The 25,799-nt window shown below is 35.6% G+C and overlaps 1 protein-coding gene and 1 long non-coding RNA gene across 2 annotated transcripts; both read right to left on the bottom strand.

Moving 5' to 3' along the window:
* Positions 1-11,697: 11,697 nt before the first annotated feature.
* On the bottom strand, positions 11,698-12,947 carry RpS3 (ribosomal protein S3). Its single transcript, XM_075290686.1, has 2 exons — positions 12,808-12,947; positions 11,698-12,501 (listed from the first exon to the last, which is right to left on the bottom strand). The coding sequence occupies exons 1-2, from the start codon at positions 12,835-12,837 to the stop codon at positions 11,800-11,802; spliced, it is 732 nt and encodes a 243-aa protein (XP_075146801.1). The 5' UTR covers positions 12,838-12,947; the 3' UTR covers positions 11,698-11,799.
* Positions 12,948-25,074: 12,127 nt separating this feature from the next.
* Positions 25,075-25,470, bottom strand: LOC142238928 (uncharacterized). The gene is made up of 2 exons (XR_012722865.1): positions 25,346-25,470; positions 25,075-25,288 (listed from the first exon to the last, which is right to left on the bottom strand). It is a non-coding gene; the product is annotated as an uncharacterized LOC142238928 (long non-coding RNA).
* Between the last annotated feature and the right edge of the window lie 329 nt (positions 25,471-25,799).

The following is a 25,799-nucleotide window of genomic DNA, read 5'->3' as shown; positions in this document are numbered from 1 at the left end:
TTGGTTTTCGATTTCTTCAACACAGCTGATTAATTTACCAAGAAGAAGCATATCAGTTGTTTAGTGCCGCGACAACAAAATTCGATATTAAATATTTTTAATATAACAGCAAAATGCAAAAAGCACATGTGTTTTTCTTTTTTTGCCAACACTATTGAAGATGCGCTATTGGAGAGTAGTTCTTCTGACGACGAGGAAGAAGTTACAACATCATTGCTTGGACGAAATGACCAACGGCGAGTTAAAAACTTTGTTGAGGATGTAATTTGTACTCTGAAGTAGAAGTAAGATCATTAAAATAAAATATATAAAATCAAAAGTTTTAAAAATTTCCCTTAGTTCAAGAAAAATTTGCGTGGTAGTCGAGATGCCAATAATAGTTGTTAATAATAATCGGAATATTTCCGCCAAATTTCTTTTGTTTTGATTTTATATCAGTCTTGCACCTGTTTTGTTAGTTTTCACACGCAAACGGTGTTGTCATTGCAAGGGGTTTCGGCAACACTGTGGTAATACCATAAAATGTTGTACCATTTGTATGCAATCACCATAAGATATTTTTTACCCCCAAAAATCCCCCTAAATAAATGTTACCCCTAAAAATCCCCCTAAACGTGCTCATGTGTTGAATTATACTGTTGAGGGTAATGTCTGTTTTTTGTTGAATTGCTTCATGAAGAGTAGATGTATACAAAACATTCAAATGGAAAACAACAACAAAACATAAAGCTTACAACTAGAGTAGTATCACTACGTTCGTCTGTTACTTTTATTGAGTGACATCTCAACCTTGAATAATTATTTTCTATTGAATAAAAGAAAGATCGAATAAAATCAAAATTTCTAATAAACGTAAAAACCCTATTTCTCTTTCTATTCTTAAATACAGCCATAGTTTCATTGTATAGGAACTGTGTAAATTTCAATGAACGTCTCATAATTTAGCTCCATCTGTTTTTCTTTATGGTTATCGTGAGTTTACTGTGTCCCCAACTAACTCCATCTGTATAATATTATTGATATACATCCCTGGTATTGACAAAATTGCATACAACACTTACGGCAAATGGCTCCATCTATTTTTCATTATTATAATGGTTTAAGAAGTTTACCATATCGTCCTCATTTCATTTATCGCCATCTGTTTCTCGTTGTTATATCATTTAGGTATGTGTGACTCTGCTAAATTATCAATGTTGCCATCTCAGAAAACTTTTACCATATAAAGTGGTTTATATGAAGATGCCGCGTTTGCATTGCAGCCAAAATTAAATAAACGTCGCTATTGCATATCTTCACACAATGAAATAATTTCTGAACTTGTTCTCAACAGTTTTGCCAATGAAGACATTTCCGCGATAATAACACAGACCATCCCAATATACACAAATGTTTGAAAAATACTCAATTTCAACAATTTTTCAAACATTTTTTCAAAGGATTAGTGTAATATACAAGTTGAGAAATTGTTGAGAAAATCGCGTTCTCAACAAAAAACAGACATTACCCTCAACAGTAAAATTCAACACATTAGAAATAATTTCTCAAGTGTTATCCTCAAATTGAAATATATCGCTACTCAATAATTTCTCAAACAAATTTCGATGAGAGCCAAATTAAAAATTAACATCGTTACAAATATTTCTCAACCAAAATTTGTATGAATGATATCCCCATTTCAAATTGAAAGTCAAAGCCAAAATTCTATGAATTTTGTATAATTTATTAATTTACGTCAAAATAAAATATATAATAATACACTACACTACAATATGTTTAATAATATTAATATGTTTAATAATCTTATTAAACATATCAACAAATAAGAACAAAACAACAAACAACAATGTTTAAATATTTTAAACATTATTTTTAAACACTTTTGCATTGATAATTCGATTTCCTTCCTTTTGGCGTCATAAAACAGCATTAAAATTTATTAATATGCGCGCAATTTTAAATTAGAACGTGCTGGACCGCTTGTTAGAATAGGAATTCACAAAATATCCATTTTAAACTTATAATAGGATGTAAATTAAATTGACGATGTGATGCACATTTTCATCCAGAAGTTGTTGAATTTAACAATTTGTTGTTTTTAACAATTTTAATTGGTTGCACTTTGAAATGTTTCTGGAAACTTTTTCTTGTCGATAAGCCACTCATTTTTCATTGGCCAGCTTCTTAATGTTGCAAGAATGTAGCACCCAAAGATTTTAGTTTTCTGCAAAGAGATTTAAATTTAGTGACTTCGCTAAAGTGTCGATTTAATTTTTCATATAGACTTACCAATTATTATAAACTATTGAAGCAGTTCCAGTTAATTGTCCAACATTTTTTCATCGGTCAGCTTTTTAATGTTTTCTGCAAAGAGATATACATTTAGTGACTTCCTTAAAGTTTTATTTCAGTTTTTTTTTATTTTCTCTTAACCATTATTATAAACTATTTGGAGTAAATTCAGTTATTTGTCTAAAATTTTCCAATTTTTTTATTTCTTCCAATTGACCACGAACTTCGTTGCACAAATAAGTATTGAAAACCACATGGTTTTTTCATTGCATTTTAGGGTAGTGTTTTGTCAAAGTTTTCCCATATTATCTTCAACACCTTTTCAAAGATTTCATCAACATTTTGGCAAATTAGAAGTAATTCGCAAACAACTTGAAGATGTATTGAAGATGAGCTGTTTCAAGTCAAGTTGAATTTATGTTGAAAATTATATTTACCCTCAAACTGAAAAGTTGTTGCATTTGAAAAACGCTCATCCTGTGTTTATTGGGCATTTGTTTGTTTGCAAAGACTATAATGCAATTTCTATAATTTGGGCATTACTTGTTCCTGCGATATGACCCCTATGACTCTTCAATATATTAGCAACGGCAATTCTGGTTGATTATTACAATTTATTAAATTTTGTGGCATACTTATTGGCTCTTATTTTAACTCAATTTGCTATGGAGTGTGTCTTCGATAAGCACACCTTAGTGTTGTATTTGGTGGCAATTAGTGTCGTTTAAGATGTTTTTTATTTTGGTATTAGCGTATACAATGTTAACACCTACATACTTACTGATACTTATTTTTAATTATCTATTATTTCAAACTAAATACGCTAAATAGTAGGACTAAGTCAACACCAAACAAAATAAAGCAACTAAAAGCTAATATCCAATATTAGCAAAACACCATTTTGAGGCAAAAAGATTTTATTGTTTGTTTGAAAACCAATTTATTTTTGTAAAACTTGATTGAACTTGATCGAACACATTAAGAATTTTGCTTTATGTACCTCGAAGCTAAATTTAGTACTGCAATAAAGTAACCGGGAAATTAAGCTAAAGATGCAGTTCAGTATAATAATAATGTTCTAGAATTTGGAGCACAAACTCTGGTGAATACAGATTTACAAAAATCTTTCTAATTGACATATTATTTGCATACACAGTTTGCCCAGTATATCTTGACAATAAATTAGAATGCAACTCTGCATTTCGTTTTCACTCATACGTTTCGTCTGGAATACAGTCGACTCCGCTTTAGCGCAATGCGCTTTACTGAAAAACCTCGGATAACTGAAATCGATCGCATTCCCCAGTTGTTTTTTCTGTCCATTTCATTTAAATTACTCCGCTTTAGTGAAACTCCGCTTAACTGAAAAAATCGGATTACTGAAAAGTTTTTTGTGTTCAAATGAGTTTCGTCACATTAGTATGACTTCGCTTTACTGAAAATGCCACATTCTCGCTATTGAGAGAGAGTACATTTTCTTCTCCGTATTGAGAACGCTTTATTTCAAGTGAAGATGGCACTTTCAAAACAGTTTAAATCACTCTGTAAATAAAATCAACTGAAAGGTAAAATTGTAAAGGGTGATTCTTTTGAGGTTAGGATTTTCATGCATTAGTATTTGACAGATCACGTGGGATTTCAGACATGGTGTCAAAGAGAAAGATGCTCAGTATGCTTTGACATTTCATCATGAATAGACTTACTAACGAGCAACGCTTGCAAATCATTGAATTTTATTACCAAAATCAGTGGCAGAAAATCCGCTTTTTTATCGACAAATTTTGTTCAGCGATGAGGCTCATTTCTGGTTGAATGGCTACGTAAATAAGCAAAATTGCCGCATTTGGAGTGAAGAGCAACCAGAAGCCGTTCAAGAACTGCCCATGCATCCCGAAAAATGCACTGTTTGGTGTGGTTTGTACGCTGGTGGAATCATTGGACCGTATTTTTTCAAAGATGCTGTTGGACGCAACGTTACGGTGAATGGCGATCGCTATCGTTCGATGCTAACAAACTTTTTGTTGCCAAAAATGGAAGAACTGAACTTGGTTGACATGTGGTTTCAACAAGATGGCGCTACATGCCACACAGCTCGCGATTCTATGGCCATTTTGAGGGAAAACTTCGGAGAACAATTCATCTCAAGAAATGGACCGGTAAGTTGGCCACCAAGATCATGCGATTTGACGCCTTTAGACTATTTTTTGTGGGGCTACGTTAAGTCTAAAGTCTACAGAAATAAGCCAGCAACTATTCCAGCTTTGGAAGACAACATTTCCGAAGAAATTCGGGCTATTCCGGCCGAAATGCTCGAAAAAGTTGCCCAAAATTGGACTTTCCGAATGGACCACCTAAGACGCAGCCGCGGTCAACATTTAAATGAAATTATCTTCAAAAAGTAAATGTCATGGACCAATCTAACGTTTCAAATAAAGAACCGATGAGATTTTGCAAATTTTATGCGTTTTTTTTTAAAAAAAAGTTATCAAGCTCTTAACAAATCACCCTTTAGATGGCACACACACGGAATCAAACACCTTGTTTTTATTATTTTATGTACATAGCATTGGTCATAAGTTCGGTTAACTGAAATTGAGTGGATTTTTTTCCAGTTATAAGGAGTCCGCTTTACTGAAACTTTTTCAGTTATCCGAAGTTCGCATTACTGGAAGTTTTTTTCAGTTATCCGTAGTCCGCTTTAGCAAAAACTTCGGATAACTGAAATTAAATGGCTGCATTTTTAACGTTTCAGTAAAGCGGAGTCGACTGTAAAATGAACTCTTGTTTACAAAACAAAACGACATCTAGTGGTTTAAATTATCCCTACTGGAAATTTCCAAATAATTAATCTTTACGATTTACATCTTTGGTGGTGGACAATAAAAAAGTGAACCAACTAGGAGAGTTCATTTTAACCCTCGAATGCCCAATCCCGCCTTTAGGCGGGCTTCATTAAATCAGGAAGTTTTCAGTAAAACACACCTTTACACAACATAAATGGTTAAAATAAAAAGAAAACTTAGTTAAAACTGTTCAAGAGGCCTTGCAGCATATACTGAATTTTACCGTATAAATTTTTCTTGTTTAGTTTTCATGCTTTGGTGTCGTTAACATGGAATATTTAATCACCTGGCAAAAAAATTGGGGCATTAGAGGGTTAATAGTTAAGTTAATTTTAGAAAATTTTAGGTATACAGTATGGCAAACGCCGATATCTCAAAACTAACTAAATTTTTTCGACAAATTCAATAAAATTTCGACAAATTCAATAAAATTTATTGTATAAATTTCGAAGTTTTAAAGAATTCAAAATTGTAAAAATATCTTTAGCGCCATACAAAGATCTGGTAAAATCTAGAAATTTTAAGAAATTCTATTTTGTGAAAAATTAGAATTTAGTAAATCTTTAAACTTCATTTGTAAAAATGTTGCCCCTTTTTTTGGTTAATTTAATTTACCTAAATAATTTCCTTAAATTAAAATTGAGTTAAATTTGCTATAGTGGCCTAGAGGTTTACTAATTCTGATTTTGAGTGAAGTATCAAAAATGGGCCGATATAAATTATGCTATTTGCTATATTTATTATGTGCTTAGCATTTTCTAGTGTTCCAAACCATCTCAAATTGGTTTCACCGCAATGCGAGGGCCTTTCAGACTGGACTATAAAAAGGAGGTCCCTTGCTCATTGATAAGGGAGAAGTTCCACACTTTGGATAGAAATTGAGTCTTTATCTATATGGAGGCTATTTATATTCGGCGTAACACTTAGTGGATCGAAATAACCTTTCATTCTATAATTTCAGGTAAATATAATGGAAATTGCAACTCACATGGGACCGAAATGTTTCGAAGGTCCGTCCGTGTTGAAGCCATATAAAAATAAATATTAAATACACTTGGTAAGATTCGTTGTGGTCCCAAGATAAACATACATTCGAAACTTTAGGTAATATGTGCTGTAGACCGAGAAGGGCCCAATTTTACATATTTCATTATGGATCACAACTGTAACTGTGAATTGAAAGTTTATCATATATCTCAACATTGTCCTATATTTTCGATATGGAGAGTGGCAAATGCTTAATTCCATTAGATTGAAGGAATCTAATTTGTGTAAATAGGTATGTATGTATTTATTTACAAAATTATGAAATGTTTTTAAAAATTTAATTTGGCCGGTATCGGACTTGAACAAAAATTTTTAGACTCCGACACCACAGCCCTGGTGTATACTTTCCACTAACTCTTGAAATTTATGTTACAGTTAAAATTTAGAAACGTCCCCGATTTTTGAGAATCTACAAGTTTATCTTATTTACAGTAAATTTTGTGTGTGGTTTGAAGAAGATTTCGCAGTCATCAATTTTATTGATATAACTCCCATATAGAAATATAAAAGGGGACTGTTGTTTGTAAATCTTGGTTGGTCGGAGAAAATTTCAATTTGTTTATATATATTATGTTGAATGTGAACCACACCTAAACGCCAAGTTTTTTCCGAATTTTATTTGACATTTCTCTATTTCAGACTTACTCAATTTGAACCATGGAAGTCGTGAATGGGCAGAATGGTTCCAAGAAATGGCAACAATGGATGATCAATTTTCGAGAAAATCATCTTCAAGAAAATCATCTTCAGTGATGAACTTTTTATGGCCCGAATTGGAAGATATGGATGTGGATGATATGTGGTTTCAGCAGGACGGTGCCACTTGCCACACAGCTAACGAAACAATGGCTCTTTTGCGCAACAAATTCAATGGCCGTGTTATCTCACGTAATGGCGATGTCAATTGGCCGCCAAGATCATGTGATTTGACACCGTTGGACTTTTTCCTTTGGGGTTATTTGAAAGAAAAAGTGTACGTCGATAAGTCAGCAACAATTCAAGAGCTAAAGGATGAGATAATTCGGCACATTAACGGCATAGAACCTCCATTATGCCTCAGCGTCATCGAAAATTTGGACCATCGGATGAAGGTGTGCCACCGAGGTCGCGGCGCCCATTTGGCCGATATTTTGTTCCATACATAATTGAGTAATACCAATATATCATAATAAAATAAAATTACAATAATTTCCTAAATAGCTTGTGTTTTATTCAAAATCAACATCGGCCCTTGAAATTTTAACCACCCTTTATATTGGGATTGCAAATTAAAAATGTGCGATTTTTCAAATGTTTGAAAATTTATTACGAAAAAAAATGTAACAGACACTCAAAACATTTTGTTATCCGCAAAAGCAGTTTTGTCTGCTTATCTTTTGTCTACTTATATAAAGTCATATATTAACAAGTTAAAGTGGATTTTGGAAGTGTCATCTATATAAAACGATGTGAACCAATTTCCGCATGGTAATTACAAGTTCACATTTCAATGGAGATATTTCAGGTCAATGGAGATATATGTAATTATGGACCTATCGGTTTATATGGAGGCCATATATAATTATGGACCGATATGGATCAATTTTTACATGGTTGTGAGTGCACATATTCTAACATCACGTACCAAATTTCAAGCCCATCGGTTCAAATTTGCTCTTCCAGGAGGCTCCGTAATGCAAATCTGGGGATAGTTTTATACGGGCGCTCTATATATAAAAATAAAGCCATATGGACTCATTTATGAATGTTTGTTATAGGGCATATACTAACATCAAGTGCCAAATTTCAACCAGATCGGATGATATTTACTCTTCCAAGAGGTTCCGCAATACAAATCTGGGAAAAGTAGTCTGATATTGTCCAATTTGCAATACCATCCGATCTACATCAATAACAATTACTTATACCATGCTTCAATTCGATAGCTCGTTTTGTTCGGAAGTTAGCGTCAATTCCACAGAGGGCCGGACGAATCGACACAGAATTTCTCCACGACCCAGAATATATATACTTTATGGGATCTTATACCAATATTTCGATGTGTTACATATGGAATGACAAAGCTAGTATACCCCCATGCTATGGGCGACTTGTTTACAAATGCTGATTTTTCCGCAATGTGTTTGCTGCTAAAAAATATCAGATTGGTTGCTGTTTGTCTACTGAAAAACGAACTTTTTCTATGATTGTAGATGAAAAAGTCATTACGCTTCACCACTACTATGGTACATACATGGTATAATAAATTTGTACATTTGTATATCACGCTAAAAAGGAGCAGTATAACACCCATCGTTTAGAATTAAATTCATAGTCGATTTAGCGATGTCCGTCTGTCTGTCTATTTGTTTGTTCATGTATTTCAAATTTTGCAAAAGGTAATGCTGATAGTGCCGTCAAGTTTGTCAAATTTTGTTCAAATCGGTTCAGATTTAGATAGAGCTCCCATATATACATATTTTTATACCCTTCACCACTACTGTGGTACAGGGTATTATAAGTTTGAGCATTTGTATGTAACGCCAAGAAATAGTGGTCATAGACCCATCTTTTAGTATACCGATCGGCTTAGAATTAAATTCTGAGTCGATTTAGCGATGTCCGTCTGTCTGTCCGTCCGTCTGTCTGTATATGTAATTTTGTGCACAAAGTACAGATCGCAATTTAAGTCCGATCGTCCTCAAATTTGGCATAGGGCCGTTTCTTGGGACAGAGACAATCTCTATTGGTTTTGGAAAAAATCGGTTCAGATTTAGATATAGCTGCCATATATATTTATCCCCGATTTGGCCATAGTTAGCGTGTTTATCAACCGATTTTCTTGAAATACCGTACATCCAAATATTTTATGAATCTCGAAAATCTTGCAAAATATCAGCCAAATCGGTTCAGATTTAGATATAGCTCCCATATATATCTTTCGTCCGATTTAGACTCATATGACCACAGAGGCCAAAGTTTACTACCGATCTTCGTGAAATTTTGCACAGAGGATAGAATTGACATTCTACCACTGCTTGGTAAATTTGATTGAAATCGGTTCAAATTTAGATATAGCTCCCATATATATCTTTCGTCCGATTTGAACTTATATGGCCACAAAAGCCAGAGTTTTGCCGTGATTTGCTTCAAATTTTGCACAAGGGGCACGTTTAATAGTATCGTTAAGTGTGTCAACTTTTGTTAAAATTGGTTCAGATTTAGATATATCTCACATATATATCTTTCGCCCGATTTGGACTTATATGGTCTCAAAAGCCACAGTTTTACCCTGACTTAAGGTGAGTACTATGTTCAGTTTTTTCACCAAACCCCTAAAGTAAAAGTACAAAAATATTTATGAAGACGATTATATTTTAATCAAGTCTTGCCAAATAATGAATGGAAAAGATCTAAGGAATTGATTGCAAATACTTTTATATTTCTAAATTAATTAATTAAGAAAAGTAACCTTGAAAACAAGCTGACTTTCAGCTTGAAAACTGAACATAGTACTCAGCTTTACTTCAAATTTTGTACAAGCGGTACTTTTAACGATACTATTGTATGTGCCAAATATGGTCAAAATCTATTCAGATTTGGATATAGCTCCCATATATATCTTTCGTCTGATTTGAATTTATATGGCCTCAAAAACCAGGGTTTTGCCGTAATTTGCTTCAAATTTCGCACAAGGAGTAAATTTAGTTGAAATCGGTTCATATTTAGATATGGCTCCCATATATATATTCCGTCCGATTTGCACTCATACGACCAGTTATTCTCCGTTTTACGCGAAAATTCGCATAGATAGCAGAATTATTATTCTAACTATACATGTCAAATTTGGTCAAAATCGGTTCAGATTATATATAGCTCCCATATATACGTTCACCAGAGTTGGGGAAATATGGTTGACTGCTCCACATTTTAGACCCATTTTCAATGGAAGTTTCCTCCAATTAACTGGATAGCGTTAGCCGATTTAAATTTTAATTCTAGAGATTTTGTAGAAGTAAAAAAAATTGTCTCCTTTATGTTATATACACTCATAGAAAAAAGTCTGCTAAAAACAGCAGTCGATGTATGCTTTTATATTTTTGTACTTCAGGGCCAAATGAACAACAATTTATAAAATTTTTAGGTTATAAATTTTTCCCCAAAGCATATTTAAGAATCAAAAGTAGTTTTTGGTATATTTTTGCACTGTAATATACTTACAAGCTCCTAAATACGATCAGCAAACATTTTGTTTGCTGTTATGCCTCACTTCGATAAATATTCAGATTTTTGGTCAAATACTATAGATGTTCATAAAATATTGTTTTAATTATGTTAGGATAGCTCCTATGTTGACATTTTTATTTGTTTTAGCCAAAATAAAACACGTTTTAGTGTAATCGAGCTTCAAAAATAGCAGGAAATGTTTGCTATTTCAGCAAACACCGACTGCTGTCCCTTTTTCAGCAGACTTTCTGCTGTTTTAGCAGACTTTTCTGCTGTCCCTACTAACAAATTTCTTTGGGTGTAGCTTCCAGCAAATGTGAAGTAGTTGAGATGGTAACACAAATTTTGGCATACATAGGGGTGAAGGGTATAATATAGTCGGCCCCGCCCGACTTTACACTTTACTTACTTGTTTAATGTATGATATATCTCCTATATATTATGGCAAAAAATTTCATATTTTATTGCAATTGACTCAAAATTTTACATTCTATTTAGGTGTGTCGAATTTTATCCAAATCGGTTCAGATTTAAATAAAGCCCCCGATTTGGCCAAATATTGTCCCAAACCCCACAATTGACCCATATCTTTGTAAATAGCAAAAATTGTAAATGTGCCTCATATTTACCTATACCTCAAATGCATGGCATCCCCCGATAAAACATACATGAACTTTTACGAATTTGCTTAAATACAGCTTTAGCTTGAAATATTACCCATATTATGTTTGACGAATGTTGGGCTCTAAGGCTTTAAATTTTAAAGAAATGTAAAAAAAATACCCAAATCGTTTCAGATTTAAATAAATGGATATCGGGATTTAAACCTTTATATCGCTCCGAACAAATTTGAAGGATTTGAGATGGTATCAAAGTTCTTGGTCTACAAAGTGGCGAAGGTTATAATTAAGTCGACCCGTACAAATTTGAAGGATTTGAGATGGTATTAAAATTCTAGGTCTACAAAGTGGCGAAGATTACAATTAAGTCGACTCGTCCATTTTTTTAATAAAGAAAAACGATATTTGTATAATTAGTAGTTGTTTTTGTTTCGCGAACCCAATTGTGGAAAGTTTCGCTATTTCTTTTCTTAGCATTCAATGGCGTCTAAAGTGATAATCAAAAATAAAATCTTAGTCAAATAATTAAGATAAAGAATGTAGACCTTTTAAAAGATAGACTATATTCCAATTTCATAAAATGATAATTGAGATGTAATTCTTTTTCCAGTAAGATTTATTTTTGAATTCCCTTTGATGAATAGAAAAACTTTTCGTTTTTTGTAATGTTATCTTTTTAAATAAAAATGTTTCATTTTTGCATGTTTTATTTTTTGAAATATTCAAAAAAACATCACTGATCCTCACATATTTCACATACAATAGTTAATTATCTGTATGAATATTCCTATTTAATGAGCCGCAGCTTCATCACCAATGGGTACACGGGCGGCAACGGGCATTTTGTATTCTGTTTCAGGTGTTTCATAGATCTTCTCTTCCTTAGGCTCAACAACAGAAACATTATCGGGCAAGGGTTTCTTGGGACCGATCTTGTTCTTAGGATCGTAGGGCAACATAATTTTAACCTTAATGCCCAAAACACCTTGGCGCAACAATACGTGGCGGGTGGCGGTTTCGACGTAGTCATTGCATGGATCACCAGAGTGGATCATGAGACCATCGACGAATTTCATCGACTTGGCACGTTGACCACGCAATTTGCCAGAGACAACGACTTCACAACCCTTGGCACCGGATTCCATGATGAAACGCAAAACACCATAGCAGGCACGACGGACAGCCAAACCACCGGTCAACTTGTAACGGAGAGATTCAGCTTGAGCGATAGCGCACAGACCACGGGTAGCAACCTTTTCAGCGTACAATTCAATACGGCCGGGTTCGAAATTGAAACGTTTTTGGACCATAGCGGTCAATTCACGAATGCGACGACCCTTTTCACCCAAAACCTGTTGGGTCTTGGTAGCCATGATGATGATTTCAGTACGGGCGGGGGTGACACGGACCTCAACACCAGAGTAACCATCCTCAGCGAGCTCACGAGTCAAGAACTCGTTCAATTCAGCTTTGAACATGCCATCGGCAACGAACTAGAAAACGCAAAATACACATTATTATTAGAATACACAATGTTCATGTTCTATATTTAAGAAGCGTTTACTACACACTAATGTTCTCGCATTTCCTAATAAATGGAATCCAATTTGTTTAATACAATTAGAGAAACATACACACGTATTTTCGGGTTGGACACTAAGCAAATTTGAGGTTAGTTTACATTGCACTGTTTATATGCCAATTTGCATACATTTCCCATCATGATATCGCATATATCGATGGACTATTGGATAATCCGTATCCATATGTAAAATTTGAGGTAAAATTTCTAAAATTACCTTGCGTTTTTTCGAAATTGTGAGGCTCATATTTATTTCATACGACTCGCAGAGAACGTGGTCAGAAAAAGAAAGAAAGAGCAATATGGCCGCCAAACGTCATCGTAAAAAGTGCAACCAAGTTCTAAAAAGTATCGATAAATTGTGCCCAGGGATGTTACACATAGTTTGCAAGAAAAATAAATGAGCCGGATTAGAAAAACGAACGGCGTTTATTTCTAAATGTAACAGAAAAAAACCGAATTAAAAAAACTGGCTCCGTTTATTACTAAATGGATATAATAGTAAACATAATAATATAATAGGCAAATAATTTGAGCTATCGGTACTGATTGTGGTACAAAATTTTGCATTTCTTCCAAGAAATGATTTTCGTTGTGATATTTATTTTATAAATCAATTATAATGCAACTATGGCATTCTTTATATATTAATTATAATAACCCAAAACAAATTTTCAGAAAGTTTGTATTCCTTAAAATGGATTATTAAAGAAAAGTAATAATAAAAAAATGTCGATTTTAGCGGATAAACTTGAACTTAATACGCACCTTTAGCGCTAAACTCGTATTTTTTTGATAACTGTTGCGGCACGGTTGGCTGAGTTAAGTTTACATAAAACACAAAATGTTTAAGAGCACTCCAATATCAATATATTAACTATTTATTAAAGCTAATTAAAATTAAATCTTCGCCGCCACTTCTGAGAAATCTCACCACGTCGAAAATAATCGCATACGACATCAAAAAATCGTCGGAAAAGCGCCGTAACTACCCTGCCAGCATTTCAAAGATCCATTTCATCCTCATCGCTACCACAAACCCGTAAGTGACACTGCAACAATCGCCAGCTGTGATGTTGAAATTGCTCTTGTAAAAAATAGTGATGGTAAAATTCTTTCATGTACATTTCGTACTTTTTGATTCGCTTTTGATTCACTTTTGCGCCTTGCAGACTTTAAGTTTTTCCGGACGAAAGTGGTCGTGTCGAATATATCCCATATATTAGCCACATTATAAGCTAAGTACGAATGCATAATCGATACTGCTGCATTCATGCCAGCATTTCAAAGTTCCATTTCATCCTCATCGCCACCACCCTGCCAGCATTTCAAAGTTCCATTTCAACCTCATCGCTACCACAGACTCGTAAGTGAAACTGTAATACGGTATTCTCACCAAGCATGTTTTGGGGTTTGAAATGTTTTCCCTTTATAAGCACTTCAAAACGATTCGTTTACGTCATACTAAAAAACGAGTTCAAAACACAAGTTTTCCTCCAAAACACGTCAATTTTAGAATGTGAACCCACCTAATTTGGAATATACCCCGAATAACATACCCTATTACAAATATATGTCAAGATATTGAATTAAGTTTCATAGAAAAAAAAGATTAAACAAAGGTTGCATATATGTGAATTTCGAGTAAATGTGAATTTCTAGTTTCCATTGTAACTGTCAAACTAAAACATCTCAGCCCGGTGCGAACGGTGAAATGTTTTGGAAAAACGAATGAGGAAAACGAGTCGGTGGGAACATAGCATAAGTAGTAAGTAAGTAAGTAAGTATTTTTTTATTGAGTCTTCTTCTTGTTTGTGATACAATGAGTAAGGAGCGAATGTATATTTTTAATACTTAGAACTATTGTTGTCTTATTCTAATACACGATGGTTAAGTACGTTAGCTACTTGCTTGCAATGGCTACTAGTGAACGTATAAAGAAGATACGTAGCAAAACAAATGTAGGAAAAGGCTTGCTCGCGGCCTATATCGATTGATGGTAATGCAAGAGAGATTACCGATAATAAATAAATAACAAAAATAAATGAATAACTTAAAACGAGATAACAATTAGACTGTTAAATATATGACTAACAGTGTGTAAAATATGCAGAATGATATCACAGTGGTATTTGTGTTGAGTTATAAAACGGATGCTCAGTTGAAGCTTTTATAAGTTGAAGGGTTTTACTTGGATAAAAATCACAGTTTCGAATGCAAGTGTAAATGGCTTGCTACGGAGAAAATATCAGGTACATTTTGTGCGATTTTAGGTGACGTATAGATTATTATACATAATTATAACAATATGCTACAATGAATTATAGTAATAATGACATACGGGTAAGAGTAGTATGAATTATGTAGAATATAAAAAAAAGTGTACAATAATGTAAGAATTTAACCTCTGTGCGTTCTAGGAATCTTGTGATAGAATCGCTGCGTATCGGGATGGTCTGGATTATCAAGTGTGTTCTCATTGATTATGGCGATTGATGACAAGTAGGTCGAACCAGACCAATGTGTATGATTTTCCAAGTTGTAGATTTCTTTTAAAAGGTCATTTTCATGAGTGGCAAGTTTCTGCACGAACGTCGTATGAAGGTTAAACGCATATTCACTGAAAGGCTTAACTTCCGAGACCTCGTATATGTGTTTATTGGAGAATTTTTTGTTCCGAGAAGCATAGTGTTTATTTATGCATCTCCGCAGTATTTTACGTTCAAAGATTTCCAATTCTTTTATCACTATCGGCGAGATGGTGAACCAAATTGGAAATCCATAAGTAAGCAGCGGTCTGATGGCCACTTTATACAGCAGTAATTTAGTCTTTTGTGGTAAGTATCTGCTATTCATGATGTATGAAAATGATCCTAAAACTCGTTTTGCCTTTTGTAGTGAATTCCGGCCGTGATCATTGAATTTAAGAAGATTGTTGAAATTGACCCCGAGATATTTTATAGTCTCCATAAATGGGATTTCAGTGTCCTCAAGAAACAATTGCAGTATTTTACTTTGCGGGACGACTGATCTATGACATTTTCCTGAAGCATTCCTGATGCAGATAGCTTGTGATTTGGCTGCGTTTATTTTGATGCCCCATGTTTGGTAGAATTCATTTATGAGGCTAAGATGTGACTCAGCTTTATGTAAGGCATCAATCGGCGACAGACTATGCGCGTATATCAAGCAATCGTCGGCGTAAAGGATAGCCTGAGAGTCAGCTGTGATATGAGGGAAGTCATTGAGGAAAATGTTGAATAGATAGGGTGCTAGGACACTGCCCTGGGGGACTCCACTATTGATAGAACCCATTGCGGATGATTCATTTTCGATGAATACTGAGAATTGGCGATCTGTTAAAAAACTCTCAATTAATTTGACCAGGTGAGGTGGTGTTCCCAGTTCTACCAGTTTATACAGGATGCCTTTATGACATGCTGAGTCGAATGCCTTTTCAATATCCAAGGATATTGCTACGGTGCAAGTTTTGTTTCGCAAGTTAGCGACAATGTCGTTGTGAAACTTGATAAGAGCGTGTTGCGTTCCGTGCGTCTTTTTGAAACCAAATTGGAAATCAGAGATGGGTTCTACAATGAAATTGTTTTCCAGTTTTTCTTTTATGACATTTTCAAAAATTTTCCCCACGTTAGACAATAACGATATTGGACGGAAATCGCAGAGGTTGATACTATCTGGTTTTTTCTTTATCGGTAGTATTTTAGCTTTTTTCCAGTCATTAGGGAAATAGCAATTATTTATACAGTTGTTGAAAATGACCGCCAACAGGTTTGCTGTCGATTCGGGAAATTTTTTAAGAATGTAATTTGAAATTCCATCCATGCCAGATGATTTTTTGTTGTTTATGAATTGGATAATATTTTAAGGGTGTGAAGTTAAAGTTGTTTTTTAAAGTTGTTTTTAGCCAAGACACAAACCACCAGAAAAATTTTTAATTTTCACTTTTCAGCGAAAATTCGCACAAAATCAAACGAATTTCATCTTGATTTGTTGCTGTTTGACTAAAAGCAATAAAATATGAACACATTTTGTTAATTATTTTATATTTAGACCTTTAAACTATAGGGAGTTAAAACCGAAAAATACGACTAAACTGTTCAAAGCTGATTTTGGCTATTTCTGATAGACGATAATGAACCAAAGGGGGTACACGTTGGTTACCCCAACTGAGGAGCGTACCCCAGTGAAAAGCCCATGGGCGTACGTAACCTGTGAGAGGAGAAATCAGGGGGGGGATGTTCAAATCAACTTTATGTCTATTTTTGAACGCATTATGAATACAATTTCTTTTAAATTTTAAAACCAGTAGACAGCCCAGACTGAGTAGAAAGCTACAGTTGCATTTCCATAACCGTAGCGTATTAAAATTTTAAAAGGGGGGCTAAGTAATTTTAGTAAAAATTTCGATATGGATTTTCGCCTATTTACACCTCACGACAACGAACTAAAGTGGGTATACGTAGGTAGCTGCACTCTTGGAGCATCCCCCAGTGAAAGCCCCATGGGCGTAGCTCATCTGTGAACGGAGAAAAGTCAAAGGGGGTAAAAGTACTTTTTGTTACAATTTCAACTATTTTCAACACCGATTTTCACCTATTTACATCCCACGACAACAAACTAAAGTGGGTATACGTAGGTAGCTGCACCCTTAGAGCATCCCCCAGTGAAAGCCCCATGGGCGTAGCTCATCTGTGAACGGAGAAAACACAATGGGGGTAAATGTTATATTTGTCACAATTTCAACACTGATTTTCGCCTATTTACACCTCACGACAACGAACTAAAGTGGGTATACGTAGGTAGCTGCACTCTTGGAGCATCCCCCAGTGAAAGCCCCATGGGCGTAGCTCATCTGTGAACGGAGAAAAGTCAAAGGGGGTAAAAGTACTTTTTGTTACAATTTCAACTATTTTCAACACCGATTTTCACCTATTTACATCCCACGACAACAAACTAAAGTGGGTATACGTAGGTAGCTGCACCCCTAGAGCATCCCCCAGTGAAAGCCCCATGGGCGTAGCTCATCTGTGAACGGAGAAAAGTCAAAGGGGGTAAAAGTACTTTTTGTTACAATTTCAACTATTTTCAACACCGATTTTCACCTATTTACACCCCACGACAACGAACTAAAGTGGGTATACGTAAGTAGCTGCACCCTTAGAGCATCCCCCAGTGAAAGCCCCATGGGCGTAGCTCATCTGTGAACGGAGAAAACACAATGGGGGTAAATGTTATATTTGTCACAATTTCAACACTGATTTTCGCCTAGTTACACCCCACGACAACGAACTAAAGTGGGTATACGTAGATAGCTGCACTCTTGGAGCATCCCCCAGTGAAAGCCCCATGGGCGTAGCTCATCTGTGAACGGAGAAAAGTCAATGGGGGTAAAAGTACTTTTTGTTACAATTTCAACTATTTTCAACACCGATTTCCAAGGGTGCAGCTACCTACTAGAGGTGTGCACGTGAGTAATATTTTACTCACGCTCACGCACACTCACGACGGAAAAATCTTACTCACGCACACTCACGCACGATATTGTTTGGTAGGACTCACGCTCACGCACACTCACGAAAAGAAAATTTGTATTCACGCACACTCACTCACGAAAATGTCGTGACTCACGAAAAATATCGTGACTCACGAAAAATGTCGTGACTCACGAACAATTTTTTGAGTAATTTACCTTAGCGACGCGTCTGAAAACATGAGCATTATTAAAATCGAGAGCGTTATTACACTCTTAACATCCCAGGTGTCACTAAAATTGTAAATGAATTTAACTCTTAAGCGTTTTATGTTGGTGAGCAGGATTATTTTCGTGAGCGTAAATCTTTACTCACGCACACTCACGAAGATAATATTTTCGTGACTCACGCTCACGCACGACATTTTGGTTTGTTAATCACGCTCACGCACACTCACGCCGTTGCCATGAGCGTGACTCACGACTCACGCGTGAGTCACGAAAATTTTCGTGAGTCACGACAATTTCGTGTCACGTGCACACCTCTACTACCTACGTATACCCACTTTAGTTCGTTGTCGTGGGGTGTAAATAGGTGAAAATCGGTGTTGAAAATAGTTGAAATTGTAACAAAAAGTACTTTTACCCCCTTTGACTTTTCTCCGTTCACAGATGAGTTACGCCCATGGGTCTTTCACTGGGGGATGCTCTAGGAGTGCAGCTACCTACGTATACTCACTTTAGTTCGTTGTCGTGGGGTGTAAATAGGTGAAAATCGGTGTTGAAAATAGTTGAAATTGTAACAAAAAGTACTTTTACCCCCATTGACTTTTCTCCGTTCACAGATGAGCTACGCCCATGGGGCTTTCACTGGGGGATGCTCCAAGAGTGCAGCTATCTACGTATACCCACTTTAGTTCGTTGTCGTGGGGTGTAACTAGGCGAAAATCAGTGTTGAAATTGTGACAAATATAACATTTACCCCCATTGTGTTTTCTCCGTTCGCAGATGAGCTACGCCCATGGGGCTTTCACTGGGGGATGCTCTAAGGGCGCAGCTACCTACGTATACCCACTTTAGTTCGTTGTCGTGGGGTGTAAATAGGTGAAAATCGGTGTTGAAAATAGTTGAAATTGTAACAAAAAGTACTTTTACCCCCTTTGACTTTTCTCCGTTCACAGATGAGCTACGCCCATGGGTCTTTCACTGGGGGATGCTCTAGGGGTGCAGCTACCTACGTATACTCACTTTAGTTCGTTGTCGTGGGGTGTAAATAGGTGAAAATCGGTGTTGAAAATAGTTGAAATTGTAACAAAAAGTACTTTTACCCCCATTGACTTTTCTCCGTTCACAGATGAGCTACGCCCATGGGGCTTTCACTGGGGGATGCTCCAAGAGTGCAGCTATCTACGTATACCCACTTTAGTTCGTTGTCGTGGGGTGTAACTAGGCGAAAATCAGTGTTGAAATTGTGACAAATATAACATTTACCCCCATTGTGTTTTCTCCGTTCGCAGATGAGCTACGCCCATGGGGCTTTCACTGGGGGATGCTCTAAGGGCGCAGCTACCTACGTATACCCACTTTAGTTCGTTGTCGTGGGGTGTAAATAGGTGAAAATCGGTGTTGAAAATAGTTGAAATTGTAACAAAAAGTACTTTTACCCCCTTTGACTTTTCTCCGTTCACAGATGAGCTACGCCCATGGGTCTTTCACTGGGGGATGCTCTAGGGGTGCAGCTACCTACGTATACCCACTTTAGTTCGTTGTCGTGGGGTGTAACTAGGCGAAAATCAGTGTTGAAATTGTGACAAATATAACATTTACCCCCATTGTGTTTTCTCCGTTCACAGATGAGCTACGCCCATGGGGCTTTCACTGGGGGATGCTCTAAGGGTGCAGCTACCTACGTATACCCACTTTAGTTTGTTGTCGTGGGATGTAAATAGGTGAAAATCGGTGTTGAAAATAGTTGAAATTGTAACAAAAAGTACTTTTACCCCCTTTGACTTTTCTCCGTTCACAGATGAGCTACGCCCATGGGGCTTTCACTGGGGGATGCTCCAAGAGTGCAGCTACCTACGTATACCCACTTTAGTTCGTTGTCGTGAGGTGTAAATAGGCGAAAATCAGTGTTGAAATTGTGACAAATATAACATTTACCCCCATTGTGTTTTCTCCGTTCACAGATGAGCTACGCCCATGGGGCTTTCACTGGGGGATGCTCTAAGGGTGCAGCTACCTACGTATACCCACTTTAGTTTGTTGTCGTGGGATGTAAATAGGTGAAAATCGGTGTTGAAAATAGTTGAAATTGTAACAAAAAGTACTTTTACCCCCTTTGACTTTTCTCCGTTCACAGATGAGCTACGCCCATGGGGCTTTCACTGGGGGATGCTCCAAGAGTGCAGCTACCTACGTATACCCACTTTAGTTCGTTGTCGTGAGGTGTAAATAGGCGAAAATCCATATCGAAATTTTTACTAAAATTACTTAGCCCCCCTTTTAAAATTTTAATACGCTACGGTTATGGAAATGCAACTGTAGCTTTCTACTCAGTCTGGGCTGTCTACTGGTTTTAAAATTTAAAAGAAATTGTATTCATAATGCGTTCAAAAATAGACATAAAGTTGATTTGAACATCCCCCCCCCCTGATTTCTCCTCTCACAGGTTACGTACGCCCATGGGCTTTTCACTGGGGTACGCTCCTCAGTTGGGGTAACCAACGTGTACCCCCTTTGGTTCATTATCGTCTATCAGAAATAGCCAAAATCAGCTTTGAACAGTTTAGTCGTATTTTTCGGTTTTAACTCCCTATAGTTTAAAGGTCTAAATATAAAATAATTAACAAAATGTGTTCATATTTTATTGCTTTTAGTCAAACAGCAACAAATCAAGATGAAATTCGTTTGATTTTGTGCGAATTTTCGCTGAAAAGTGAAAATTAAAAATTTTTCTGGTGGTTTGTGTCTTGGCTAAAAACAACTTTAAAAAACAACTTTAACTTCACACCCTTTAATATTTTTAATCTTTTCAGAAGTTGTAAAATTTTGCGAATCCGTATTAGAAAGTGCTGTAAAGCTTTCATTGAACGAGTATATATGGCGTGGAATGGGCTCGATGCATGAAGTCACTCTAGAAACAAGGTCAGGAACCGGGTGTTGCGGAATTGTTTCCCGGAAAACTTCGGAATAAAAATTTTTGAAGTGATCAGCTATATCAATGGCGTTGGTAATGGTGCAATCATTGTGCGTTATCTTATTGCAGAAGGGGTGTTTATTTTTCTCAATTACTTGGTAAATTTGTTTGAAGGCGGAAGGACCAGGGTTTATTTTTCCCAGTGTATTTTTGAATTTGTTAGCTTGTTCAATAGCTACTGACTCTTTTATTATTATTTTCAGTAGTTGAATTTGTTTGGACAAAATTTTATACTCACTGGATGTCCTGTTTCCAGCACGATGAAACATTTTTTTAAGGTCTTTCTGCCAGGAGTACTTCAATCTAAAGAGTTTTTTTGTCCTTTCGGAGAGGGGAAATTTTCCATCCTTAATTTCAATTTGCTGTGAATGGGTATTATGGATTGCGCTGAAAGATAAGTTGAAATCAGATATTAATTCATCAATTTCATGATTTTGGAGGTTATTATTTGTTATAGGAGTTAGCCTGCAGATGGCGTCATCAATATCGTCACGAAAATTGTCCCAGTTTGTGGCAGCGTATGAAGTAACAATTCTAGGTGATCTCATAAGCGGTCCGGCCTGATGAAGCTGCAAATCCATTTTGATCGGGAAATGATCAGAAAATGTTGGGAGAGTTTGAATTTTGTAGTTTTGGTTTATGATGTCTATGAGCTGTGTGCTGACAAGGAAATGATCAAGAAATGAGCTGCCATTTGGATAAGATGGAGATGTATCACAAATGCGTATAATATCGAGCACATTATTACCAAGCCAAGAATGAAGTGTCCTGCCGTTTGAGTTCTCGTTAGAGTCACCCCAAGATGTATTTTTTGAGTTTAAGTCACCCCCTAGGACGAAGGCATCAAAAGTTTTGCAAAATTGCAAAAGTTTTTCAAGGTCAGATTCTAATATTTGTGAGGGATGGTTACATGGGATATAAACGGAGCCAAAGAGATATCGCTTGCGTATTCCAGATGTTATGAAATCAATTTGAACAAGGCAAGTATTCATTCCAATGTTGTTGAGATATACTCTACTGAAATTAATGCAATTTTTGATAACAACAGCTGTGCCAACAGGTGAGTTATCGGTTATTATATTGTATCCATTGATTCTAATTTTTCTATTTCTTCGCAGGTGACACTCCTGGATGAATCCGATGTCTATCTTGTTATGGAGCAACAAGCTTGCCAGGTCTAACTGTCGACTAGTGTCATTAAGAGACCTTACGTTGAATGTTATTAATTTAATGTATCTATGGATCATTATTAATATGTTTAATTTTATTAAATAGACGCTTAAACTCAGTTTTTGCGTCAGACTTTGACATACTTTTGTAGTTTTTTAAGAATAAGTTTATTTCCTGTTCCAGCGTAAGTTCTTCAGGATCCATAAAGTAACTTGCTAGTTCCATGAATTGATCTATGATGCTTTTTGGTGCATATTGGATGGGGTGCATTTTAGTGGATTGTTGTTGAAAAAGATTAGAAAAAGTTCGTCCAGGAGATACTAGTGACGAAGTTATGGCACGGTTTACGTTGTTTCTGGCAGCTGCCTTTTCTTCTATGGCTTTGTTTATTCTTTGCTTTCGTATGGCCACATACTTTTTGTATGTAGGACAACCTCTCCAATTGGCTGGGTGACCAGCTTCACCACAATTATTACAGAAAGGGTCCGTCTGATCCTCTCTGGAACGGAGACACTCACCTGGTTCATGGTCGAGATTACATTTGACGCACCTGTAAGGGGAATTGCAATTCTTCGAGATATGACCCCACCTTTGGCATCTGCGGCATTGAATGTCCGTTTCTTTTTTCTTGGGGACTTCCCATTTAATAATTTGATTCAGAATGCCTCTGATGTTGGAAATATGAGAAATGTCCTTTCCTGGGGTCAGAGTTACCAGAAATAGGCCAGTGTCGAAATTTTTTTTGATGGAACTAGATGTTTTAAATTTGGTGACATCTGCTATTGTGTTTGGAACTTCTTTATTTAATTCCGCTTTAATGTCATCTATCGCAGTATTGGCAAATAGTCCCCTTAGAACTACAGAAGTTTGTTTGAATTCCTTTGGCGTAAATGAGTGAGAATGTATTTTCTTCTCACGTAAAATTGACATCATAGATGCGTGAACTGCTGGGTCAGAAAAATAGATTTTGCTTTTATTTTTGTTTATATTTTTTACTTTAAATGAGAAAATGGGAATTGTTGCTTTCAGCTTATCGACAAGTGTGGCAATGTTCACATTATAAAGGAAAATTGGAGGGCACCATTTTACTTTAGAATTGTTTTTGTTCTCGTTACTTTGTTGAGGTTTCTGTTTTTTTTCTGGCTCACAGCGGCCGATGTCAATATCTGCCAGAACACCTAGTATGCCGAATCTATTCTGGTCTGCGGGGTTGTGGTTCGCCAATCTCTCAGAAAGGTCAGGAATTGAAATGTTTATCGGTGATAATGCACTTTCAAGTCGCTGGCGCTTGCGGTCATTAGGGTTAATTATTGTTTTTGTTTTGGATTCAGCTTTTTCATTGTTCACAGCCGGCGGGTGATGACGAGAAGTTGAAGCTTCAACCTCTACAACATCAAATTCCATATCTTGGGGTAAAGGACCAGGCATCATAGATGCAGTTGTATGCAAATAGGATGCCTGAGATGTTATTTGTTATGTATTAAATACAATTAAACTTGGAATGAAAAATTCGCACAAAAAATACACGTCTGTTTAGTACCAGTGTTGCCAATCGGGAACATAGCATAACAATCGCCAACTGTGATAGTATTTTGCCTTTTTGACTTTCCAAATGGAATAAAGAGATAGTTTTTCAAATATTTTTCCAGACACGCTGCCTCCATTGGAATAAAAGCACTGGCTGATAGACGCTACAACATGTAACTTGTAACTCAACATCAATCTTTTATTAATGCATAAAAATATGTTAAATGTGATGTAATAGTCGTATAAATGTTATATTTATGATAATTTATAACAGCCGTATTCATAAAAAGTTAATTGACGTTTATGAACGATTGATAAATTATTTCGTGAAAAATAGCATTCATAAACGATTAATAGCTTACCAAACCTTTAACAAGTCTTTGGTAAATTGTAAAAATTTATTGTAGGATGTACCCTTCTTTAACTCTTTGATAAAATTGCAAAATGCTTTTTTGGGCAATACCTATTAATGTATCGCTGTTTTATGCTATTTTGTATATCATTATATGCCAATGCATATAATGATATACAAAAAATGATATATAAAAACCCTATTTTTATACCATTTTTCAAAATACTAATCCAAATAAGAGAACTGCAGAAATAGACGTACAAAATGCGTTCCTACTAATATTATGTAAATTTAACGTCATCTTAAACTTCCTTTTGTTACTTTAATGAAAAATGCGTCGAAAATTAGCTCGAGAAATTAAATAGATGAATTCCATTAGATTAGTGATGTGTTTTTAATAACAATAGACTTTATATTCGAATACAATCCGGTTCGATTAATACTAATATTGATACTAACATATTGACTAATTATAAAATGATTGTATATTCCCTGCCAACATTTTTTGAATTTGGGGACTCTTTTGAGAATCCCCACTACGTCGAAAACAATCATATCCGACATCAAAAACTCGTCGGAAAAGCGCCGTCACTATTGAGAAGTTGTACCACGCCAAGTTACTACAAAATTGTTTCGCATGAGTGCAATTATTAGGTGCCTTTATAGATCAATTTAGAACGACGCCAATAAGGGACCCTCCAAACAATCAGAAAAAGTGCATTTTAAGATAGTTGTAAAAGAATCATTGTGGTCGAGTAAAACACGTTTGTTTAGATATTTATTAATTTGATTAAACATTTACAAATTCTTAAAAATATAACATTTATACCACTATCACATTACATTTAACATAATTTTTGGCATTAATGATGATGTTGAGTTACAAGTAGCGAGTTACATGTTGCTGCGTCTATCAACCAGTGTTTTTATTCCATGGAGGCAGCGTGTCTGTAAAATATCTGAAAAACAATCACTTTATTCCATTTGGAAAATCACCAAATTGTTCACCAATATACCTTTCACAATTTTAAGCGTATAATCTATGTTTTCAGAACTTTATTTTCGTTTTTATTTAATTAAAGTATAACAAGCTGGTTGCGCTTGGCGTTTCACAAAAAAAATGGCTTTTTTAACAGTAGGGATGGCAAATTACTTGCATGTACTTTTTGATGTACCTTTTCATGATGGTTGAAGTGACATTTACGAGTCTGTGGTAACGATGAGGTTGAAATGGAACTTTGAAATGCTGGCAGGGATTGTGAGTAATACATTCTGTATAAATTAATTTAGCCTGGAAAATTATGTTTCGCCAGAAAATCATTAAAATGTTGAGACTTTAGTTTTATTAAGATCAACCGGTTATAATTCGATCTTCATCACTACGATGAAAATGACAAGATGTAACGACATGTGTTGCCACCTGATCACTAAAAACGCATGATAACTATAATAGTGTTATTAATGATTAAT

This window comes from Haematobia irritans, chromosome 1 (assembly GCF_050003625.1).
Source record: "Haematobia irritans isolate KBUSLIRL chromosome 1, ASM5000362v1, whole genome shotgun sequence".
NCBI classification, from domain to species: Eukaryota; Metazoa; Arthropoda; class Insecta; order Diptera; family Muscidae; genus Haematobia; species Haematobia irritans.
This window is presented reverse-complemented; position numbering and strand designations above follow the sequence as displayed.

What these genes read in the sequence shown, in the direction of transcription:
- RpS3 (XM_075290686.1), bottom strand. Translation starts at nt 12,837, where the DNA reads ATGAGCCTCACAATTTCGAAAAAACGCAAG. An exon ending in CAATTTCGAAAAAACGCAAG is followed by an intron (nt 12,502 to 12,807) that starts GTAATTTTAGAA and finishes TGCGTTTTCTAG; the next exon opens with TTCGTTGCCGATGGCATGTT.